The sequence below is a fragment of the Danio rerio genome, chromosome 1, assembly GCF_052040795.2.
Source record: "Danio rerio strain M-AB ecotype USA chromosome 1, GRCz13ab, whole genome shotgun sequence".
NCBI classification, from domain to species: Eukaryota; Metazoa; Chordata; class Actinopteri; order Cypriniformes; family Danionidae; genus Danio; species Danio rerio.
The window spans coordinates 45,377,922-45,404,610 of record NC_141021.1 but is presented as its reverse complement, the minus strand read 5'-3'; the positions used below and the strand labels follow the sequence as shown (position 1 = coordinate 45,404,610).

General features: G+C 34.8%; 1 protein-coding gene across 6 annotated transcripts in view; it reads right to left on the bottom strand.

Moving 5' to 3' along the window:
- The window catches only part of ctnna2 (catenin (cadherin-associated protein), alpha 2), a 782,625-nt gene that overhangs the window by 134,532 nt on the left and 621,404 nt on the right, over positions 1-26,689 (bottom strand). For all 6 annotated transcript variants that reach the window (XR_015475854.1, XM_087236212.1, NM_001159372.1 and 3 more), the window contains 1 exon segment: positions 18,966-19,118. Coding sequence is in view for 5 of the 6 variants with exons in the window: in XM_087236212.1 (XP_087092338.1) it covers positions 18,966-19,118 (153 nt within the window). In the remaining variant the exon portion in view is untranslated.

Below are 26,689 nucleotides of genomic sequence, written 5' to 3'. Positions count from 1 at the left end.
ATACATTTACGTGGCTGACGGGGAATAGAACGCAGAACACAGCCAGGAACTGTTTCGAACTACAGCAGGTGTATTTGCAAGCATACAAGTTTGTGACGCAGTTTGTGAATGTTTGTTGAAACGATGGACTTGGGAAACACCAAACATCAACAAACTATGTTTATAACGACTGAACTTGCGACCTTAGTTGGCTAACGATGGTTTTCAGAAACGCACCCCAGTATTGCTGCATCAGAATATTTTAGACATATGGGCATATTGGATAAGTGGAGCAAAGCCACAACACACACAACAACTGAATCTTCCGTAATTAAATGAATTTGATAAAAGGCGTGCAAGATTTTCACATTACAATGCGGTATTGTAAGTGATTTGCTGATATGCTGCAGCGGCCCCTTTAAATATGTATGCAATGTAGCAAATTTTGATGCTCTCGCCACCCGAGCTCTGAAAGCAGACAGCGTTGTCGCCGTGGTGGCCAGAGCAAACTTGGACACTCTCGCCGCCTTCAGTGTGAACGCAGAGTTATGAAACGGTTGTTGTTTAACCTTATTGGTGATTCCATGTACGTAATGTAATCGTAAGCTTGGCAAACAGTTTTGGAGAATATGATGTTTCCCCATTCATACAGAATGCCTAAGCACACTGCCAAAGAGGCTTTTCAAAGATGGCCGCCGAGTGAAATGACTTGCCTCAAAGGGACTTTGTTTAAACTCAGCCATTTTACATTAATTGAATTTCAATTAATTAGTTTTAATGAAACCAATACAAATTAAATATGCAAAGGATTATCAGTCATTAAGGCACTAATTGGAACAAAGCACTTTTTCCAACATCCAATATCTGAACAATCACGACTCGAAGAAATTACATTTGAAGCCGTTAGTTAACACAGAACCTCCGATAAATAACAACATTTCAAACACAGCTGCAAGTTTTCTTCTTTGTTTTCTCTCTCTCAGAAGGAACGAAAAACAAATACTTCTCCACAGAGATATACGGGATCAAAACAAGGCAATTGTAATGAAGCATTCGGACTGCGATGGAAAAAATGCAAACACAAAATTAAGAATAAAGCCGCAGCTAAGAAGGACATAAAAGGAGCGATCCATAAAAGATCAAATTCAAATGTATGCAAACCCAAGCTTTACAGGAGGATAAAATGTTATCATGGGAGGGAATACAAACAGATTAAGGATAAACCAAAGGGATGTTGAGACGTCAAATTAATGAGGAAAAGCACAACTGCGTGTGGCGATGTCCTCAAGGGACCACGTTTTCAGAGTTTTGTTCATGAGACCTGAGAATGGAGACCTTTTGAAGCCCGGCCTGAAAGCTCTTTCTCTTGGATAGCATACCTAGTGAGCAGGGCAAGTGTAAAAAGTAGGTTATGGAGATTTCGAGCACACGCAGATGCAGGTCAGGGCTGCTCAGCAGGTAATTTTTTTGTCCTGTATTATGAAGACACAAAGAGACTTGAGTGACTGTACGCAACGCTCAGAGCTCAAAGGGAGGAGTGATGTAACTTGCTAATCATTTTGCAGACACTTTTCTTTTATCAATAAAGCAATGTTCAGAACATTTGCAGATCACCTGGAGGCTTTTTGGGGGGATTAGATTTGAATGTTTTTGAATGTAAGATCTTACGCTCAGTCACTATAGCTACTGTTAAAAAGTAATGTAAAATCCGGTTACAATTTAAAGGGACGGGTTCCAGTATTTACAAATTTTAAAATGCTTTTTTAAAAGACGTTTAATATTTGAATATTATTGTTATTGTTATTGCTATTGTTATTATTATTATTATTATTATTATTATTATTATTACTATTATTATTATTATTATTATTATTATTATTATTATTATTATTATTATTATTATTAATAATAATAATTAATTAATCAATTAATCATTTTATTTATTATTGTAATGTTTTTAATCAAAACCTGCCTGTCACCAAACCTGCATTTATTTGTTAAAATAGTGTAAAGAAGGAGAAGTAATGTAAATTTCAACTTCAATTTAAAGAGACAAGCTACTGTATTTCTGCTTTAAAATGTTTTTGTTTCTTTAGATTTTAGATATAGTTATTATTATTATTATTATATTTTTATTGTAATGTTTTTGAATGGAACCTCTTATGCTCAGTCATCAAAGATACATTTAGCTTATGAAAAACACTGTAAAAGCAAAACTAATGTAAAACCCTATAAATTTCTTGAGACCTGAAAAGACTTTACAGACATAAAATACTCTTCTTGTATTTCTACATTTGAAAGTACAATAAATTAATGTAATATCAAACTAAACTCAAAGCATTAACAACGTTTTGATTTATAAACAGAAGAAAAAAAGCAGAAGTAATGTAAAATCCTTTTACAATTTAAAGGGACGGTTCCAGTATTTCTATATATTTAAAAATGTTTTTAAAGATGTTTGATTTGTTTTCATTGTTATTATTATGAATATATATATATATGTATATATATGTATATATATATATATATATATATATATATATATATATATATATATATATGTATATATATATATATATATATATATATATATATATATATATATATATATATATATATATATGTATATATATATATATATATATATGTATGTATATATATAAATTATATATATATATATATATATATATATATATATATATATATATATATATATATATAATATATAATTTATTATATATATAAATATATATATATATATATATATATATATATATATATATATATATATATATATATATATATATATATATATATATACACATTTTTTTTTTCGAATGTTTTTAATCAAACCCTGCATGCTACCAAACCTGCATTTATTTGGTAAAATAGAGTAAGGAAAGGTTTAAAGAATTTTAAAGGTACAAGCTTATGTATTTCTTTTTTTTTTTTTCAAAATGTTTTTATTCTTTAGATTTACATGTATTTTTTTATGTATTATTATCATATGGTTGGCACAATGGCTCAGTGGTTAGCACTGTCACCTCACAGCAAGACGATTGCCTGCTCGAGTCCTGGCTGGGTCAGTTGGCATTTCTGTGTGGAGTTTGCATGATCTCCCCGTGTTCACATGGGTTTCCTCTGTGAATGAGTGTGTATGGATGCTTCCCAGTACTGGGTTTCAGCTGGAAGGGAATCCACTGTGTAAAACATACTGTATGCTGGATAAAATGGCGGTTCATAATAATAATAATAATAATAATAATAATTATTATTATTATTATTAATTATTATTATTATTATTATTATTATTATTATTATTATTATTATTATTATTATTATGATATAGCTATATAATAATTATAATTATATATATAATTTTCAAAAATAATTTAAATTTCAAAAAATAAATTGTAAGACTTTTAAAAACCTTACATAAAAACATACATTTATTACATAAAAAATATTATTCTTTTTCGGCTTTAGCAACTTTTCAGCAACATTTTTAACCCTCTCAAGGCAGGCGTTGCTGATTTGCAACAGTTAAAAGCATAGACTTTGCCTGTTTCTAAAATTTAATTTGAGCCTGAAAGGGTTGATAAGGGCATCTGAGTGATTTGGCTATCATCATTCCAATACACATATACATCCTTATATAGGTATTAAAAACGGCAACAGTCGAGGCAGAATAACATGCACTATCCTCAGATATAAAGGTAGGAGAGAACAGGAAGTGACTGGTTGAACATAAACACATTATGTTCAGGACTGGATGCAAGCGTACAGAGAAAAACACAAGCAGAACAAGAAAACAAGTTTGTTGTGGAAACAACGAAGCAAAGCCTCAAGGATATAGAACAATATATTCAGCCGGGCTGATTCTGAAGTGTGTGTTTGCAGCCGAGTGCAAGGATGAAGAACCAAATTTATTTTATTATGTGGGACGTGATGGACCATGACATCCTTGCGACCTTCACCTTCACATCAGCCTTTCTCGCCCTCTATAAAGTGCAAATTCTTCGTCTCCGGCTGAATGTGACATGCTGTAACCTGCGTTAATGAATAAACCCATGCCAATGTTTTGATGAGCACAGTTAAAAGATGGTGATTGTTAATAGGCACTGGAGAATTATGGGAAGGGCATCAATTAAAGAAGGTATAAAAGTCGTATTGTAGTTGCAGATAAAGCTATAGTCTTTAATAAGAGAGTGAAAATCAGTTCAATCTACTGTCAGAAAGACTTTCAGAAGACGGCCTTCATCATTGATCTCAAAGCCACTTTGTGTATGTTTGTGTGTGTGTAATTACTGATACTATAATGGCTATAATAATCACATACTGGCAACATTCTCAATTCTGTTAGCTAAATTCTGAAAGTATCTTTTGATATATCGCTACTGTGAAGGAAACAAAACATAATTTTGAATGGCTTATTTTTATTTATTATACTCATATATCTATGGTTCAATGATAAACTATTACCCCTCCTGATAAATGTTCATAACTTTTCAAATATTTTACAAGTGATGGCTATAGTTACACATTTTTACTGTACTTCCAGTATTTTTTATATTGTAGTTTGACTGGAACTGAATTTTATTTATGTATTTATTCATTTTAGGGTAAATATTATTAGCCCCCTTAATTATACATATTATATATAACTTTCGGGTACAGAACAAACTATCAAATGGCTTGACTAATACACAAAATCATTAACTAATTGAACCTAGTTAAGCCTTAAATTGCACGTTAAGCTGCATACTCTTGCTTGCCCAACAATTAGTAACATTTTAGGCCGACTGTCAAGACAAACTAAATTGGTTATTTAGAAAGTAGTTCAACTAAAGTACTATTACTACTATTATGTTTAAAATGTAATCTCTCATTAAACAGGACAGGGACATATTTTAAATATCATAACAATTTTGCAAAATGGCTAATAAATTTGACTTTAACTGTATATTAAATAAAAAAAAACATTTTTATGATCTTAAACTCAGCCCTACCACAATAATATAATTACAGACTAATTAATATATTGTTATGTATGTAATAATTTAATATACAATGGTGTAAAAAATGCTGATGATGATATGATGAATAATGATTTGTGTTGGGACAACAAGAAGGAAGTGAGTTAACCTATTAGTTCTTACAAATTGAAGTGGATTGAACAAAAAACAACTAAGTTTTCTCAACCAAATGTTATATGTTACAATGTGTATATGCAATGTGTGAAATCGAGCAATCTAAAGAATGGCTAGGAAATGTAAAGAATGCCTAAAATTGAACGTCAAAGTAAAACAGGCTGCTACTTCATGCATTGCCTAGGTTAGGGATGCCCAATCTCGGTCCTGGAGGGCCAGTGTCCAGCAAAGTTTAGTTCCAACCCTAAATCAGACACACCTGAGTTAGCTAATCAAGCTCCTACAAGGCTTTAAACATCCTTGCAGGTGTATTTAGGCAAGTTGCAGCTAAATTCTGCAGGACACCAGCCCTCCAGGACCGAGTTTGGGCACCCCTGGTCTAGGTATTCTATAGAAAGCAGAGTTGCTGTGTGACAAAGTATGTAATTGGCCTATCCCCGCAATTTTTCCCATTACTAATGTTGGGGGTGGTGCTTTGGTCGTTGTTTGATGATGGCAATCGAAGTGTTGAACGTTATTGTAAGTAAGACATTGTTTTGCTGATGTGAGGTTCCACTACCACATCACAGACAATATTGCCATAATTCTTCTCACAAAGTCAATTTATATTATCTGGCTGAGGTTCCACAGACGCTCTCCTGTAATATTTCATGGATTATTGTGCGACCATGTTGGAAGGCAGTGTAGTGTCAGTACAGGAATCACACCATGTTGACATGCAAAGGTGGTTCTACCATGAATTATCTCAAGTAGGAGCCAAGCTGCTAAAAACGTTTTTTTTTTTTTACTGAAAACATTTACCAGAAATTTCTCTTGACACTTTGCACAAAGTAATTCTATTTAAAGCTAGGAATTGTATAGAATGCATAGAAAAAGTATGCAAAATCTCTTAAAAGCTAAAACCATCAGGCATTCAACACATTTTCTAGGCATTCTATAAAATAGTGGGATTTCACACATTGGTAACATATATAAAGTTTTTCCCCTTTCCAAAAGAAAGACAGATTGCTGTGTTAATCATCACTCAATATCAATAAAAAAAAAAATATATATATATATATATATCAAAAAACTGTAAATCCGAAATCTGGGGGAACAGAATTGTAAAGTTATCTCCAATTAGTTAGTTAATTCCAAAGCCATATCACCCTGCAGCCCAAGATCGGTTACTCACTGAAACTAAGCAGGCTGAGCCTAGTGGGAGGCTCCCTGGATGGGAGACCACAACTATGTTAATGTTGGAAGTGGTGTTAGTAAGACCAGCAGGGGGTGCTTAAACTGCGATCTGTGTGAGTCCTAATGCCCCAGTATAGTGAAGGGAACCCTATATTGTCAGTGAGCGCAGTATTTCGGATAAGACATTAAACCGAGGTCTTGACACTTTGTGGTCATTAAAAATCCCGTGGCACTTCTCGTTAAGTCCTGGCCAAATTTCCTCCATTGCCCCTACCCATCATGGGCTCCCAATTATCCCCATGCACTGATACGGCTCTATTACTGTCTCTCCACTCCAGCTGGTGTATGGTGAGCGCACTGGCGCAGTTGTTCTGTGGCTGTCGTTGCATCATCCAAGTGGATGCTGCACACAGGTGGTGGAGTGGGGAGATCCCCCTCTCATGATTGTGAAGCGCTTTGGGTGTACTGCATGTTCATACATGATAAATGCACTATATAACTACACATTACTTACTTACAATCCAATTGTTTGTATATAAATTATATAAATCAAAATACGTTATATAAATCATCATTAAAGTGCTTAACACAATACAATTTATTCCAAACCATCTGAAACTGTATTTAAGTTTGTATAATTTAAAAGTCGCCAGTCACAAACCCATTCAAAACGACAAACAAGATGAAAGATATTCCAAAACCAAAAAAATAAAGCTTCTGATGTTTTGATCTTCAAATAAAGCTATGATATGGCTTCAGAAATGTTGACTGCGGCATTGCAGTTTATTCGAAATACACCACAAAAAAAGGAGGATTTGGTGAATCATGATAAAAGCTGCAGAGTGATGTTTCTTTGTGAGAGTGTTGTCTGAATTTTATAAGGGGGTAGAAGAAAAAAGTATGGAGTCAGCATAAAAGACTGCTGCAAGCACTTAGCGTGTCTTAGATTTCCAGCGCTTTAAACTAAGCATGTCTTAAGCATTAAGAAAGATGATTTTTGTTCCTCGTCCTGAAAGTCACAGGTGGTAAGACGGAGAGAGCGAAACCTCGGTCCCCTCATTTTATTAACACAAGTCCATTCTCTAATGCAATCTCTGCTAATTAAGGTCACCATACCCACATCATAAATATTTCTCTACACCCACACGAGGTCTGCTAGCTGTGGCAGCACAGCCTGGGGCTTGGAAAGATAGCTCTGTCTTTCTCTCCTTCTCTTTCACTCTCCTTCTATCAAGGCCAAGAGAAGAATACATCTGGTAATTAGCAGTTTTTTTCTCTCTCTGACTTTGTAGGCAGATGGGAGGAATTACTTCCAAGATGGTTAAATGTTCACATGTTGACCACTGAATGAAAATGTTTCCATCCTATATGCAAGCACCTACTATATCTGCTAAAAATACATGTATATCATGCAGCACATACAATAGAAGCCGCTCGATGATAATGCGATACAGTTATATAAGAGTATTGATTATGAACTGTGACCTTTAGGGCTTTGAGACTAACCTGAATGAATGGTGGTGAGTGACAGCCTTGGCATTTACCTCGTTTTCTGTTCACACATTGTTATATTTGCAGATTTTTGTTTTAGATTGATTTTGAGCAACGGGGTCGCCGTGTGACAATCGCGTGTGCGCAAACTGACAGTTTTGAAGATGTGATCTTTTATGGATCTTTTTGTACTTACAGGGTTAGCTCACCTCATTTAATCGTTTATTAACCTTCATGTTATACAAAACTGACAGGAAATCTGCTCATCTTCTAAATAGCAAGATATTTTCTTCATCTGATGTATTTAATTGATTTAATTTGAAAGAGGAAATTAATGAAATAATTTAAAATAATGTAAAAAACTGTTTTTATTACAGCTGAGCTAAAAGAAAATACATTCTCTAGAAGACAAAAAAGTAAAAAAAAATAAAAATTATTGAATAAATAAATAATTAAAGGGCACCTATGGTGAAAAATCTACTTTTAAAGCTGTTTGTACAGACATGTGTGTAGGTATAGTGTATATACTGTCATATTTGGGTGATATAAACACACCCAGTCCTTTTTTTTTTTTTCAAATTTAACAACATAAAAAACGGTGGACCAATTAGAGCGGTTTTCAGACTGACTGCAACTTGACGTAGGAGTGTGGTCCCCTCGCCCACCAATATTGATTGACAGGCGCGTCTCCATAGTAACGCATATCATATCAACAAGACCGCACTTGTGCAAAGCAACAGGGAATAAAGGTCTGTTCATTTTGCTACTGTAGGTCAAACGTGATCAGGAGTGAGTTTTACAGGTTTAAAATGTTTTAAAACAGTGCATGATTGTAATGAGTTACAGCGATTCACTACATCAGCACAGCCGCAAATCAGAACAATTATAAAAGAAGACGCTTCAATCCCGCTTTGTGGACATTGAATCAAGTTTAATTTGTACATTAACATAACAGATATCTATACAGCAGTGGAGATTAAGCTGTATCCTGTCACATATGCGTGCAAAAACAGTCCAAAGCTAAACGCTCGCCCTGTCTCTCTCTATCTGTGTGTGTGTGTGTGTGTGTGTGCACTATGTGTGTGTGTGTCTTTGCTATGTGTGTGTCTCTGCGCTGTGTGTGTGTGTCCTCGCTGTGTGTGTGCGTGAACAAATACTGATTGGTGAAGTTCGTACTGTAGTATTTCTCACAAACGTTACGTGAGATCTGCTTCCTGAGGCAGCCGAGGGCGGCGATTGAGGCATGTTGCCTTGGGATTGACAGGCACTTGGGAACGGTAGGTGGGGAGGACTAGCCTTAAAGGCCCAGTACAAAAAAACAGCGGAATGAACTGCCAAATTATCCAGCGTATGTTTTTACACAGCAGATGCCCTTCTGGCTGCAACCCATCTCTGGGAAACATCCATACACACTCATTCACACTCATACACTATGACAATTCACCCTACCCAATTCAGTCTTTGGACTGTGTGGGAAACCGGAGCACCCAGAGGAATATCACGCGAACGCAGGGAAAACATGCAAACTCCACACAGAAACGCCAACTGACCCAGCCGAGGCTCGAACCAGCGACCTTCTTGCTGTGAGGCAACAGCACTAGCTACTGCGCCACTGGGTCGCTTATACCTTATTTTATTATGCATAATTAATAAAATATTATAGAGTGTTTGTATATTTACATCTTTAGAGTTTTTACACAGGTAAAACAATCTGCATGTATCAATCGGTGCCCTAATTTACAGTAATCCATTTCAAAACACTGGATTATGGAAACAAATTAGGATGCAAATACACTTTCCGGTCAACCTAAACCAAACAAACAGAAACAAACAAACATTACCAAATGGCCTACAAAAAGTGTATCTAGGCAATTAATTATATATAGAGTAAGTTGACAACTCACTCGAAAAACAATCGGAGGATTATTTAATTCATTCATTCATTCATTTTCTTTTTGGCTTAGTCCATTTATTAATCTGGGGTCGCCATAGTGGAATGAACCACCAACTTGTCCAGCATTGCTTCTAGCTGCAACACATCACTGGTAAACATCCATACCCACTCAGTCACACAGATATGGTCAGTTTTAGCATACCCAATTCACCAATTTTGTTTGTACTTTTGGATCGATGCCTTGTTTATGACTTTATGACAGTTTTTTTTTGTATACTATGATTTTGGAATGCCCTATTTGATTTGTAATTTTTCCTGTTTTTGCCCACGATTACCTGCATAAAGTAAATTATTATTATTAAGCTGCACTTGGATCCTGCCTCTCTTGTCTTAGCAATGCTTAGACCCAACCGTGACAAATAATATAATATAATATAATATAATATAATATAATATAATATAATATAATATAATATAATATAATATAATATAATATAATATAATTAAATAAATATAATATAATATAATATAATATAATATAATATAATATAATATAATATAATATAATGTAAGATAATATAATATAATATAATTAAATAAATATAATATAATATAATATAATATAATATAATATAATATAATGTAAGAAAATATAATATAATATAATATAATATAATATAATATAATATAATATAATATAATATAATATAATATAATATAATATAATATAATATAATAGAATAGAATATAATAGAATTAAATAAATATAATATAATATAATATAATGTAATTTAATAAAATATTATATTAAAACATATTACAATTATTAAACAATTATTAAAAACATAATTAATTCAATGTGCCAAGCTCCAATAGAGTCCATTAACTTTCATATTCAAAATATACTTATATTTTGGTTTCACAGACATATGAAAACATATAAAGCATTTTAAGCCATCCCCGCATTTCAAAATGACAAACAATAAAGTATTTTAGCTCTAAATAAATGGCCTTTCAAATGCAAAAACCAGACCCATTTTTATTGACCTTTCCTAATGCTAGCAAAACAGCGGCGTAACCCAAGCAGACACGAAAATGCTAAAAGCAGCTGGTGTGGAGGATGCTCTTAAGTCAGCAAAAGCAATAAATGCATGTAAATATGCGAGAAATCATATGAGACTTTGCAGAGGAAGAGATACACAGGTCAGTGAGTCACGGTGCATAAAATAACAAAGTGCATAACACTACACCGCTTTCCCCATTGACAGCTGACTTATGTGTGTGGGATGTTGTGCCAATTCACGCGTGCGCCACAGAAGGCAGAGACAAAACAGGACCGAGACAATACAAGTGTGTCAACAGGTTTACGTTAATAACCCACATTTCAGTGGTGCTACATTCTGCAAATAATTCAATAACCTTTTTAAAATTGGCAGGTTTTTCAGAGTGCAATGCATTACAGGATTGCGGAACAAAAGAACGGTGGAACCAGACATTTGCAGAGTGCAAAGAGAATAGGAGAAAGTGTTATTTAAAACGTATTGAAATCATTAAGCTTAACTATTAAGTGAATGTCAGAGCGGCTCTCAGAAGAGATAAGACCTTCATCAGGCTCACATTTACCAGCTTGTATTTTAGAGGATGAAATCGTTGTAACATTTCCCAAGATTATTGCTTTACAAATAAAATATAATCCATATTCATATTCATGTCCCATTTCTGCTGCTATTGATTGCAAGCGAGCGAGAGAGAGAAAGAAAGAGAGAGACACGCACATGCACAGAATTAAAGATTCTTACAAATGTGTACTTGAATGTTGCTTATTAAATATACTGTTTATTATTATTGTATTATTACACACACATATACAGCCACTGGCCATTTTATTAGGTACACCTTACTAATACCACGTTGGACCACCTTTTGCCCTCAGAACTGGCTTAGTCCTTCGTGGCATAGATTCAACAAGGTACTGGAAATATTCCTCAGAGATTTTGGTCCATATTGACATGATAACATCACACAGTTGCTGCAGATTTGTCGGCTGCACATCCATGATGTAAATCTCACCTTCCACCACATCCCAAAGATGCTCAATCGGATTGAGATCTGATGACTGTGGAGGCCATTTGAGCACAGTGAACTCATTAGCCCCTTTCACACATACAGACCTTTCCGGAAAATTACCGGCAATTTTCCGGAAAGGTTGTATGTGTGAACAGGCCCTTTTTGAAAATACCGGTAAATTCGTTCTGGCTATTTTCCGGAAAGAGATGTTGTAACATTACCGGTAATTTGCCGGAATGCTGCGCTGTGTGAATGCAGAAGGAAAATTGCCGTAATAAGCGCGTCCACGTCTAGAACGGGCTGACGTGAGACACCTGCTTTAGCCAATCACAACAGTCAGACGCATTCACGTGCGCGCGGTTTATGAGAATAAAAGCCTTTGAATATTTTTTCCAGACACCTTTAGCTGCTAGATGTTAGTCAGATAATGTTTCTATGTTCCTTCTTAATGCTGTGTAAATAATAAGCGATAAAATGTTTATGATAATCCGTTGTTTGTTTACCTTCAAGCTTTGCGTGTGCCCGTGAGCGCCCATAGCGCCAGCACACACACATATCAAAGTGTTTCCCTATGTTTTCATTAGAGTTGTACTCAATACTGATCCATCCGAAGAGTTTGTAATGTAGTCAAATGTTTACAAACACAAGCGCAGCCGTTTAGAGGTCATTTCTGGTTAATGATGTCAGAATTTACCGGCATTTTGCGATGGATGTGTGAATGCTCTTTTCCGGAAAAATTCCGTAACGTCCTCGCCTGTGTGAACAGCGTTTTTTTGAATATACCGGTAAAGTAGTTCCGGAAATTTTCCGGAGATTTACCGGTATCACTGTGTGAAAGGGGCTAATGTCATGTTCAAGAAACCAGTCTAAGAAAAGGGATGGACATGGTCAGCAACAAAACTTAGTTATGCAGTGGCAGTGACAAGATGCTCAATTATTACTAATGGGACCAAAGTGTGCCAAGAAAATATCCCCCACACCATTACACCACCAGCAACAGTCTGGACTGTTGATAGAATGAAGGATGGATCCTTGCTTTCACGTTGTTGATGACAAATTCTGACCCTACCATCCGAATGCTCCAGCATAAATCGACACTCATCACACCAGGAAATGCTTTTCCACTCTTCTATTGTCCAATTTTGGTGAGCCTGTGTAAATTGTAGCCTCAGTTTTCTGCTGACAGGAGTGGTGCCTGTTGTGGTCTTCTGCTGCTGTAGCCCATCTGCCTCAAGGTTTAACATGTTGTGCATTTAAAGACGCTCTTCTGACTAGTTGTTACTTGAGTTACTGTTGCCTTTCTATCCGCATCAACACAAATTAGCACCCACAAAACTGCCGCTCACTGGAAATTTTCTCTTTTTTGGCAATTCTCTGTAAACCCTAGAGATGGTTGTGTTTGAAAATCTGAGTAGATCAGCAGTTACTGAAATACTCAGACCATCCTGTCTGGCACCAACAATCAGGCCTCGTTCAAAGTCACTTAAATCACCTTTCTTCCCCATTCTGATGCACAGTTTAAACTGCAACAGATTGTCTTGACCATATCTATATGCCTAAAAGCATTGAGTTCTTGCCGTGTGATTGGCTGAACATAAATTTGTGAATTTGTGTTAACGAGCAGTTGAACAGGCGTACCTAATAAAGTGGCCTATAAGTGAGTATAGATCATTTTGAGGGATGTAAACAACAACAACAAAAAAATGGTTCCAGTGTATTTCCTGTTTTACATTTTTATTTTTATAATTCTGAAAATCCAGCCGCATATTGACAAATAATGTTATGGTAGCTGTTTTAACATTAAGTTATGACTGAATTGCCTCTTGTTACAGTTAAAATAGTTTGACAACAAGCAGGAAATGTTCATGGGCCAATAACATGACCACATTGAAATGGTCTTACTGTAATCCTTACAAATAATTTGGTTATACAAAACAAGTTTAAATTGAGAAAGAGCCTACTTTATCATCACTATCAATTTCTTTTTTTTTTCAATGATAAAAATGTTCAATAACATAATACAAAGCTCTTGTATGACAATATAGTCCTTTAAATATTTAAATAGTCTATAGCTTTGTAAAAAAAAATATAATACTTAAATACCTTGATTTATTTATAGCAGCAAAGACCCTTTCAACATTATATGCAGATTTTCTTGCGCAATTTCATCTTTTCTGCTAATATAGAGGACATTTTAGCTTTGTCCAAAATGAGAGAGAGAAAGAAAGAGAGAGGGAGGGAGAGAAAGATTTGTCTTTTCTTTTTTTCCCAGTAGTATAGACATTGCATCAGGGTAAAGCTGTGACGTGTGACCTCTATTTCATCAGACTCCTTGACCCCAGCAGGAAACAGTGACTATTGATCGGCTGGAGGAACGGACATGAGCCGCTCGGCTGTTCTTTATTCTGAGATCATACCAGTGAGGGAACATTTTATTTGATGAAGTCAAAGAACGACACTCCCTTCAGGACAACTCTCTCTCTCTCTCCCTCTCTGTGTGTGTGTTCTTAACCTTAGCTATGCTTTGGGGACAAATTTGCTGAAAATGTCCCTGGAATGCTCTTTAATCTGACAAAACTCATTTTGGGGAGATGTTCTAAAAAAGAAAAAGAGGTGGATAAATAATCATTTTATTTGTATACATAGGTTCAATCTTTCGTTGGGTTTAGTTTTTTGACATGTGAGGCATACAAATAAGAGAACATTTGTGCATATTTTCAGTTATAATTTGCATATTGGTCAAAATAATTAATTCACAAGGCCAAATAAATATTGCTGCTCAAATAGCCTCAACAAGAACCACATCAAAAACACATTCATTACAATAATAAATCGTTCTGAAAAGATTTGACGTTAATTGCATGGGATCATTTTGCCAAGTCTAATTCAAGAACAGCGATGCTGAGCATTTTGCAACTTGATGTTAAAAGTTCTCCCATCTCTCTAGAAGCGCAGAGAAGTGCTCTGTCGGATCAGTTACATTATTGATACCAAGCTCAAAATTGAGTGCTGAAACCAGTGTTCTTGAGTCAAAATCAGATTGCTCCTTAAGCTCTGCTTTTGTAAAGTAAGCATCTAAATGCCACTCACAGGATTTGACAGCAAATATAATATCTGGGTTTCGTGAGCAGTTTTTTGAAACCCTTGTTTAAGAGTGCATGGACCATACGATATGTAGTAGTGTACTGTTTGTTCTTTTTTATATACTGTACAGAAAAAAAACAAGGTTCAAATGCTGAAAAAGTCGATAGACCCTTTTCATATGATGTTGATGATGCTTTTCAAAAGTCATCAGTATCCTAAATCCTCCAATTTTTTATATTTAGATGTACTTTTTAAATGTGTGCCGATTTATTAAGCTGTGCTTTGTATTATATTATATTAGCATATCAAATTACAAAAAAAAACACTACATAATGGCTTTGCGTCAAAAAAACACTGCAAAATTGCAAATCCATTTGATGTCAAACATCCAGACATCCACACATCGATGCCCTTTTGACCACAACTATTGACACAAAAAGCATTATAACATTATGACATAAGAAATGTTTTACTCATCTGAAAGATTCAATTCCAAATTCCAAGTTTTCATTGGATTTTATGCGTGTGAACCACCTTGATGTGAAAATGACAGCAAATTCATATCTCTGTTCATTTCTTTTAGCTAATTGTGTAATTGATTTTTGACATGTTTTTTTAAGATGTTAATATGATGTTGTTGATCGATGTCTGCACGTTTTTGACATCGTTTTGAGAATGTCCACTGGGCATGAGCAAGACAATACGTTTGATATTATTCTTTTTCCTTGCTGTCGTCATGATTTTTATTTTTATTTTTTGAAAACACCATTGTGGAAATTTTATTTTGTTATTTAAGCAAATTGGAATTCAATATATATATTTGCAAACTTCTGCTGCTGAGAAGACCATAAATGTGAAAAAGGTTTATACTAGTGTGTGCAAAAGTGAGTGAGAGATCATGATTTATCCCCCTACAAGTGATACTCTAATGCCAGCACAAACTTTTGTTCAGTATGCCCTTTTACATATTTGATGTATCAACCTCAAACACCAACCTCCAGATAAGCACATTTTTCTGCTCAATTTTCCTGTCACCATATTGCTTTTCAATAATAGCAATGAACCACATCTTTGAAGTCAAGAGATATATTAAACAGGGCACAAACATCAACAATACATTAAAAACATGTCAAAAATGTAATGCAACTTTATGTCAAAACATTGTTGCCCATTTGACATCCACACATTGATGGCCTTAAAACAACCGAAATGACTCTTAAATTATTATAATATAAAAAAGTCTTTAAACTTTACATCTTTTTTTTTTTTTTAATCTGTAAACTACCTCAATATCAAAAGACATCAAATAGACATCTAACACTGACACCAAAAAACATGTTAAAGTGTATGTGTTTTTGACGCTGATATATACATACATACTTGTATGTATGTACCAGGGTTGTTTATATCGAAGCTGATATTTAGCCACACCATGTTAGTGTTTCGTAACATCTAATTTTAACGAGGTGGGTCATTAGCTCAAGGCTCAACTCCCAACCTGGAGGACCAGAACACAAATACACAATATACGAACAATTTAGCTTAACCAATTCACAAAGCACATAACTTTGGACTCCCGGAGGAATCCCACAAAAACACGGGGAGAACATGCAAACTCCACACAGAAATGTCAACTGACCTAGCCGGGGCTCGAACCAATGGCCTTGTTGTTGTGAGGCAGCAGCGCTACCCCTGCACCGATGTGCCGCCCTTTTGATTACCTTATCAAGGTAGTCAAGTGAAGTTTTACAAATCAATTCCAAGAGGATCACGTGATTGATTATGGCTGGTCCCACATCAACAATCATTGATAAACCAATCGAATGAATCGAAGCCTTCAATAAATAGCCCAGTTTGTCTTACCTCCATTGTTTTCATTTTTGATGAATCCCCCATCCACTTCATCTCTCCCTTTCCTCCTTTACCATGGGGAGCTCTCTATCTGATCTCAGACCCCTTTCTATGCTATGCAACCAAGCGAGAGCCCTGGGCTATCTCTAAGCTCAGAGTTCTATCCCGGGACAGCACGCATTAGCTGAGTGTTAACACTTGAAATGACATCAAATGTAGTTACAATTTTACATGTTTTTTTTTATGTTGTTATGACATCAAGGTGGATGCTGGATATGGTCAAGACTGTAAATTATATATATATATATATATATATATATATATATATATATATATATATATATGCACTACCTGACAAAAATGGCCTTGTCCCCATGTTACCTATCCATGTTGTGGGAATGAAACGTCAATAAATACGTCAGTAAAAAACTTGACTGTAGTTGATCTTTTTGTATCACAAGTGGTTTATATGAAAGGAAAATGCCTCTACAGTATGCTTAATATCCCAAATAACTATTTGATTAGGACAGTCATAGTGCAGTGAAATAAGAATTAATATTGTGTATGACTCCCATGAGCTCGGATGACAGCATTCATACATCTCTGCAATGACAAATAACTTATTAATAAAGTCGTCTGGAAAAGAAAGTGTTCTTGCAGGACTTCATCAAGATTCTTGGGATTAATCTTCAATGCCTTCTCCATCTTACCACAGACATGCTTAATAATGTTCATGTCTGGTGACAGGGCTGGCCAATATTGGAGCTGAGGTGGAGGCTGAAGTATGAGAGGGAGCGCCATCCTGCTGAAGAGTTTGCCCTCTCCTGTGGTTTTTAATGTATTGGACAGCACAAATTTCTTGATACCTCAGGCTGTTGATGTTACCATCCACTCTGCAGATCTCTCAAACAGCCCCATCCTGAATATAACCCCAAAATTTCTGTAAGAATCTTGGGTCTATGTGGGTTCCAATAGGTCTTCTGCAGTATGTGTGATGATTAAGATGCAGTTCAATGGATGATTCATCAGAAAATTCTACCTTCTGCCATTTTTTCAAATAATCAACTAGAAGTCAAGTTATTATATGTTGCTCTTATAACTGGGATTAACGACAAGACTTTTGTCAGGTAGGATATATACAGTTGAAGTCAGAATTATTAGCCCCCTATAAATGTTTAACAGAGCAAGAAAATTTTCATAGTGTGTCAAATAATATTTTTTTTCTTCTGGAGAAAGTCATAATTGTTTAATTTAGACTAGAATAAAAGCAGTTTTAATTTTTTTAAAATCCATTTTATGGTCAAAATTATTGAGCTATTTTTTAAAAATTATTTTATTTATTTATTTATTTTTTTGCGATAGCCTACAGAACAAACCATCATTATAAAGTATAATACCTAATTACCCTTACCTGCCTAGTTACCCTAATTAACCTAGTTAAGCCTTGAAATATCACATTAAGCTGTAGAGAAGTGTCTTAAAAACACATCTAGTCAAATATTATTTCCTGTCATTATGGCAAAGATAAAAAAGATCAGTTATTAGTAATTAGTTTTTTTAAATTATTATGTTTAGAACTGTATATATATATATATATATATATATATATAAAAAAATCTCTCCGTTAAACAGAAATTGAGGAAAAAAAATAAACAGGGGGGCTAATAATTCAAGGGGGCCAATAATTTTGACTTCAACTGTATATATTGGTGGTTGTCTCCCATTGAATGTTTTCCAAGTTTACCCATCTATGACAACTTCTGCTGCTGAGAAATCCATAAATTTGAAAAAGGGTCCTAGTAAGTGAGAGATCACAATATACCCCTTCAAGTGATACTCTAACACCCGCTCAAACTTCTGTTCAGTATGCATTATATGCCCTTTTGCATTTTTGACATATCAACCTCCAACACCAACCTCCAGATAAGAAGCCATTTTTCCTCAGTCACCACGTTGCTTTCCGATAATAGCAATGAACCACATCTTTGAAGTCGAGTCATGAAAGATATTAAACTGGTGGGGGAAAAATGTTAAAGCCATTCCCTGGTGTCATTCCCCCCTGTGATCCAAATCCTTGTTATCAAATACAAATTTGTCATTACAGAATTGAGCTCCACTGCCTCATATTCTGCCTTTAAATTGCCTGGGTTTCGGCGGACGGCTTCCTAAAGGCCACCTCGTGCTCTGACTGATAGTGGCCTGCGGTGCCCCAGATAAGAATCAGACTGAATGAGACGAGGGAATGAAGTGAAAGAGTGTTATATGTTACTCACCTCCACCAGCTTGTTGGCGTGTTCACGGAAGACCTGCGCATACTCCTTAACCTCTTTCTCGTTTCCGCTCTTGGCCGCCTCTATCAGTACCAGCAGAGGAACGTTGGTCTCCAGGAAGGAGTCGGATATGTGGTCCATAACGGCCTTCCTTAGCTAGAGAAAAGAGAGAAAGAGTTGGGATCAGCTTCTGTCCTACACAAACTGTCCAGCACTTGAACCTGTACTTAGAGCTCCCGCTTTCGAGCATTTACAAGCAGTGCACTCCAGGTTTAACACTTTTTCTAATGGAGAGCTTAAGAGTGTTCTTGCGATAAAAACAGCTAGATGGAGCGCAATGTGACTGAACAGAAGGTGCATTTATAGGTAGGTGCATTAGCACTGTTATGTAAACACTCAATACACTTGAGATGCTTCAAGAGTGTCTGCAAAACCCGGGGAATCACACTGTTCAAATCCAACTTAATTGTAGTTTTCCACTGGAAGTGTGTTATTTGAAATACACTGTTGTGAACAACAACAACAGCAATTATTGCTATTTATTGTACAGATCCACATTACCTGATAATTTTTTACCATGTTCCTTAGTAAAACTGTCCCCCAAGACAACAGTTGTACCCTATCAAAGAGCTTAGAATGACCAAGAGGCGAAACTCAATAGAATGCTCCATTGCAACAGCAGCGCCCAGCAACAGCCCCAGATTCCGCTATTTTGGAGTGAAAGCGATCGGCTGTCCACTGGATCTTTTTGCTGTTGTGATGGAAAACTGCTGCTATGTTTTTTATTTATTTATTTTAAAAGTGCACTAAAGCTGAGATACAACCTAAAAAGACGACAATACAACACTTACTATCACAATCATCAGCACTTTTAATAGTTTATTTTACAGACTTATAATATGCTGTAGTTCTATTGGAGTTTTTTTTATTTCAAAACGGCCACCCACCATCTAGTGGCTGTTTCCCAAATTACACTCGAGTGTCGCCTCTTTGTGATTCTATGCTCTTTGACCCTATGCCAGAAGTGTTAACACCAGAACTACCAAGGAGGCCACTTTGATCATTTTTAATTTTTAAAATTTAATAACTTTGTTGAAATAAAACACACATATCTTTAATACCCTAACTTTTCCTAAATATGTGTCTATTTTTAATAGCACTGTTATTTTATTAAAATTACAAAACAAAAGACTTAGGAGTGTTTCTACATTTAATTAACATGGCAGTCAAAACGATTGACTACTTTTCCTTGTTACTTTAAATATGCATGCCTCTATTGCCTAGCAACTTCCTGCTAACATTAGGTTGGCAAAAATTTTATTTTACTTCAGATAAGTCTCTCAAAACAGCAAATTCTATGACACAAAATCCCTTCTTCCCTTATTGTGAAAGTGAAAATGACAGTGAGGTGCGGACATTCGCAGGAGGTCCAGTAGTCGAACTATACATTTATCGCCTGCATTACCAAAAAGATTGTATTTTTAGGGTGATGACTTAGTTAAATATGATGACAGACATTCAAAGCTTAATTTTAATCTGTCAAAAGAAGCTTTGAATGTAAATATGATGTGACAACTTGATGTCTTACAACGGTCAGAATGACTGCCATGATAATTCTATTAGTTAAAACATTCTGGTAGTTCCAATGTTACAAATATGAAGAAAATAAATTAAGAAATAAAACATAAATTAATAAATAAATAAGTAAATAGATAAACAAACAAACAAACAAACAAACAAATAAATAAATAAATAAATAAATAAATAAATAAATAAATCATTTTAATTTTGGGGTTATTTTAAAAGTTAAAAGACAAAAATAATTCAGTTTTATTTTTATACCGCTTAATGGTCAAGGATCATTTTTGACAACGTAAGGGTTAACATTTATATAATTATTTGGTTTCCTAAAACAGAATGTAATGTAATTTATGCTTGTTTTGATTTTAATCTTCAAGTCAATCTACAAATTTATTAGGATATATAAATATATATTTTTTAAAGTCTGTTCAATATAGAAATGTATTGGGCTAAGGCCTTAAATCTCACTTCTCAAAGTGAACCAGATTTAAAAATGTACTTTAAAAAGTACATTTACATTTTTCTTCCATCCCCCTGGGTCTCAAACCACCCTGTGGGAAACACTTCCCAAGCTGTAATTTTCAAAAAGTAAATTTCAAGACGCTAATATCAAAAAGTCTTAAAAAAAAAAGAAAAACACCTACTTTTTTTAATTAAATGTTATTTATGTTGCTTCAAATACTGTCATTTCATGGAATTTATAAGTTGTAGTATTGTTAATGTAGGATATCTATAATCTATTGTGCTCCAAAACAGTGTCAAATTTTGCACCTAGAAGATAGAAAACTGTCACTTTCGCCCAAATGGATCAACGGTTTTATTCAGATCACCATCAACTATAGTTTCTCATCACATAATAACCAATCAAATGATTTCTAGTATCTGTCATGCCCCGCCCCTTTCAAGTGGCTTCTCATTTGCTTTTAATTTGATGCACTATTACTGCCAGAGATGTGACAAAACTAATCACTATTGGCTGTTTTTTTTTTTAAGGGAACATAGCTACACTCTGTACCACCATCTCTTGATATTTTGGTTCAGATTATGTCAAACATCAGATTAAAAATGCATATTTTAAAGCACTTCATGGGACCTTTAAAGCAAATTGGTCAACAGTGTTATTCAAATTATAACAAAGCTATGACCAGCTATGAAAGATTTGGTATATCACTGCACCACATTCCTAGCCCACAGTTTCCCATTTTTGGATGAAATGTTACTGCATATTAAAGGCTTCTATTTCATGTATGATACTATAAACTAAAATACAGAAAACAATCATTTATTAAAAATAAGCTGACCAGTTTTTAAGAAGAAATATTAGTTACTGTTGAAATAAATGGGCAGCGCATTTCATTTTTATTCAAGCTTCATCGGATGAGGCTTTTACTGATTCTATTACTGTTATACTGCCAGGAATAACTATTTCTCCATAGCAAAAAGACAGCAGTAATACATTAATGCATTCATATGTTGCTTTAATATTGATATTGTGTGCTAACATTTTTATAAAAAGCAATAAGGTGCTCGAGAGCTTGCTGAATTGTGAATAAGTCACGGCCTACCATATTTTACTGCCTACAGAATACATGGATTCTATGTCTAGGCATAGCCAGCAAGTAAACTTTGTCAGCATCTAAAAAGAAAACTGAAGACAAGGAAGGAATAGTAAGCAACTTAAGGTTAAGTGCCTTGCTTAGGGGCACAATGCTAAAAGCTCACGGCTTGCTAATTGCGGTGATGAAGCTAGCAACCTTTTGGTCACTAGCCCTGAGCATAACCCAGCCTCACGTCAACTTATAACACAGAGGGATGCATTTAGCCTCGAGCTAAGAGAAAAGCCTAATATATCTCCTGATTTGCAAATATTAATACAACTATCATTAATGTTATAGCTACACAATCATCAGCTATTTTTATTTCATTCTAATTATTAGTCTAACGCAATCACGCAGTCATCAGCATAATTCACAGCTAAATGCCGAAAGAGCATTGTAGGCTCTTCTAATGGGGCTCTAGGTAGATTCCCACGACATGTGTCCTCTAATGGATGACGGGAAACACTCCTAACAAGCAATAATTATCATTCAGCGAGGCGCGCACATATCTTAACCAATTAAAAACCCTGAGCTAGGCTATGGTGGGCAGACAGTAATGATGAATTATGGCTAAAGACGACGCATAATCCATCACTGGCAAGAAACTTGGCCAGTCAGAACTTAAGCCGCCCTTTAAAGGAGACATGTCAGGATTTTTCCCACTCTTTCTCAGTTCAGCAGTCTGAAAGATTTAGCTAAAAAATCAAAAGAAGTGGGGTGTTTGTTGTGGGAATTATTATGAGTTTTGAGTTCAGGAGTTCTAGGAATTAATAAGAGAAGTTCACCAATAGTCCAATTCTTCATATTTAAAGTACAGCTTATTTACAGTTGAAGTCAGAATTATTAGCTCCCCCTGAATTATTATAGCCCCCCTGTTTATTTTTTTTCCCCAATCTCTGTTTAACAGAGAGCAGATTTTTTTAACACATTTCTAAACATAATAGTTTTAATAACTCATTTCTAATAACTGATTTATTTTATCTTTGCCATGATGACAGTAAATAATATTTGACCAGATATTTTTCAAGACACTTCTATACAGCTTAAAGTGACTTCTAAAATCATTTTAAGCTGTATAAATTAAAAAAAAATAACCTTAAAATGGCTTTTAAAAAATTGCTTTTATCCTAGCCAAAATAAAACAAATAAGACCTTTTTCCAGAGGAAAAAATATTATCAAATATACTGTGAAAATTTCCCTAATCTGTTAAAGACCATTTGGGAAATATTTAAAAAAGAAAAATCAAAAGGGGGCTAATAATTCTGACTTGAACTGTATACACTTCGAGATGTGAGAATATCTTCAACCAATGGTTATAAGTGAAGAGAAAGTAATTAATAAAAAGGCAACCTATATTGATAGCAGTTTTATAAAATATGTAGGTTTCAAAAAGGAAAACAGCTTTAAGACATTTACACAAGAACAGCAAACTCAAAATGTAAAATACGCATCATGTCTTGCTATGTCTATCTAAAGAACTGCAGCTCAAAGAGAAAGGAAATATTTTACAATACATATAAGCCTGACAAGCTTTTATTTGATAAATTTACATTTTCCATCATATTATGATGTTAAATAATCACATCAGCACCTGAGCAAATGATAAGCTTTTGGGTTCAATCCAAATGTGGTCAACAATTACAATTTTTTATTACAAAGTAGTTGTCGGTGTCACGATCGCCAGAGGAAATGTTGCCCCGCTGCATATCACTTCTGGTATTCCCGGAGAACTCCAACTACCAGGATGCTGTGCGACAATCAACACCCGCTCCAGCTGGCTATCATCTGGAAACTCACTCAACACACAAGTGATCTCCAGCGGAGTAACATCTCCGCTGGTGATAGTGACAGTTGGGTTGATTCTTTGTTGGAATTTTAATTTTTAATTTTTTTCATTTTCACCCAAATTTTAAGATTGAAACAAGGCAAAAAATAGATTAAATATCTGCAGTGTTTGCAGAGTTTAATCAATAATTGTATGTACCATTCTCAAGCTAATGAATAATAGAAATGATTGAGTAATATTTAAGTTGGTCAAATTTTACTATAAGTTTGTATTAGTTAACCCTCAGGGGTCTGAGGTGATTTTGGGGTCCTCGAGAAGTTTTGACATGCACTGACATTTGTGTTGTTTTCAGTATCTTAAAAACATGTTAGTGACTAAAGTGTATATATAACACCGTAAACAGCACAAGCTGGGCTACAAAAATATCTAAGCAGCATGTGTGTATGTGATTGTGTTTTTGAGAAAAAAATGTTTATGTGTGGTTAGTGAAAATATATTTATCACATTTTTTATCTTTCACTGTAGAAAAATACAGATTAGGCTAAATCAAATTAACCTTATGGATCATTTTAACTTTTATTATATTAAAATTACTTACAACAGCTTAACTAGTTTAACAATCATGTTTAAACCAGTTTAGTTAAAGTTAAAATCAACTAAAAACCTATGTTGTCAAGACTAATTGATAAATTTTTTTACAGTGTTGTTACTGTTAGTAAATGAAAATACAGTTGGTAAATGAAGTTTAACAAACTATTTTTGAGAGGAGCATGTGATATGATTGATTGCGGCTGGTCTCTCATTTGCAATCCCAAATAATCCAATCAGATTGTTCCAAGCCTACAAAAAATAGACTGATTACGCCCTACTGCCTTATCTTTGTTTTGGAAGAATCCCCCTTTCCACCCCATCTCCTCCTTTTTCTTCTTTTACCAGGGGAAGCTCTCGAGACCTACCTAATCTCTGACCCCCTTATATTGAGCCCTGGGCTCAATTATTTCCGAACTCATAGTTCTCTCCTGGGACAGCATGGCAAAGCTGCTAATAGCGTCAAGTAATATCTAAGTGTGAACTCTTGAAATAAACTGTAAAACCCAAAAAGTTAAGGTAACTCAAATCGAGGAAACCGATTGCAACAAACCATTAAAGTTTAAAGTCTAATCCTAATGAGTACTGTGAACTTAATCCATTTGAGAAAATGAAACAATTTAAGCACAGCAAAAAAAAAAAAAAAAAGGAAGAGAACTCAAACCAACTGAGTACTGTAAAACCCACTAAGTTAAGGCAACTCAAACCATTTGAGACAAATCATATGAGTTCAAAAACTAATCTATGAGTACTGTGAATTTGCTCCACCTAAGTAAAAGTATTGAGGTATTTAATTAACTCATTACCTTCAACAACGAGTTCAAAACTCTTTTCAAATGAGGAGAATTAACTTGCAGTAAATTTTGAGTTAACTACACTCATTTCATTTAATAGAGTTCACTTTTGGGTTTTACAGTGCAGTAAATACCTTAACTAACAATTAATCAAACCTTATTTTAAAGTGTGACAAATTTTGTAATAAAAATACAGATCTTAGAAACAGATAGAAAACAAAATGATTAGTTAAATCATTAGAACTTAATAGAAGCCACGGAACTGTGAGGTTTAGCCCTTCTCACTGGCATGCAAGTAAGTTTAAAGCTAGAGTGTGATGTGGAACAGGCCATGAAAGCAAAGCCAAGCATGAGGACGTCATCTTTTCAATCACCGTATAGCACCTATTGGAGGAGGTCTTGGCCATCTGAGCATGAAATTCACAAAACAGAGAACACTTCGTAGGTAATGATCCTTCTCCCGGTGTGCCGATGATTTAATTGAAATGTTTTAATGAACCTTGGCTCCATCTCTCTAATAACCTCTGGAAAAGGATGTGTGCTTTCCTTCATGATGGTTAGGGTTTACCCTAGGGAAAATTACATTAAGGGGAAAAAAAGGAGGCAAAATGTATCATTTTAAAGATATGCCCTAAAAAAAATTGAGATTTATATAGAGTGCACACGAGCCATGTGTACAAATGGACTATGTGAAAAAGAAGAACAGTACTAGTCCTTGAATAGAGTAATTAATAATCTTAAACTGGGACTCTATGTGATGGAATTCCAGTCCCCTCCACCCTTTCTTTAAATTAATTTCCCAGTTCTCACGGAGCTTGAGAGCAAGTCATCTGTCTCTGCATTTTTTAAATAAGATTATTTAAGCCATAATTATTTTCCTTTGACATCGACCGTGGCATTTTAGGGTCATTTCCGTTTGCATCTTATCATCATTATGCCAGCGAGATTAATTTCTGTTTACTGGGAAAGTCTCATTTTCTGGTTGCAGACCTTTAAACCTTTATTAAATCTAGTCCATGTTGTAAATGTGCCAACATGTCAAATCCAACATGTGATTATATCACAAGAAATAGCTCAAGTTTTCCAACAGCATAGTAAAGACAACTAGTAGCCCACAGTGAGACCGCTCGTGCCTAATGTCTTTTTCAAAGAGCGAATTGAAGTTATAGTCATGTAATCTCAAGACTAAATTGGAAAAAAAGCTTGACGAATGGAGTGCACCGCCGACTCCTTGCAGACTACAAAAACAGCAAGCCAAAAATTGGAAACACAGAAGAGAGGAAGTGCTTTGCTTTAAATTGCTCTGAGGGACTGAAAAAAATGGAAATCTTGTGATCCTACCTGTCATCTTCCCCTCTCTCTGTTATTCTGCCTCTCTC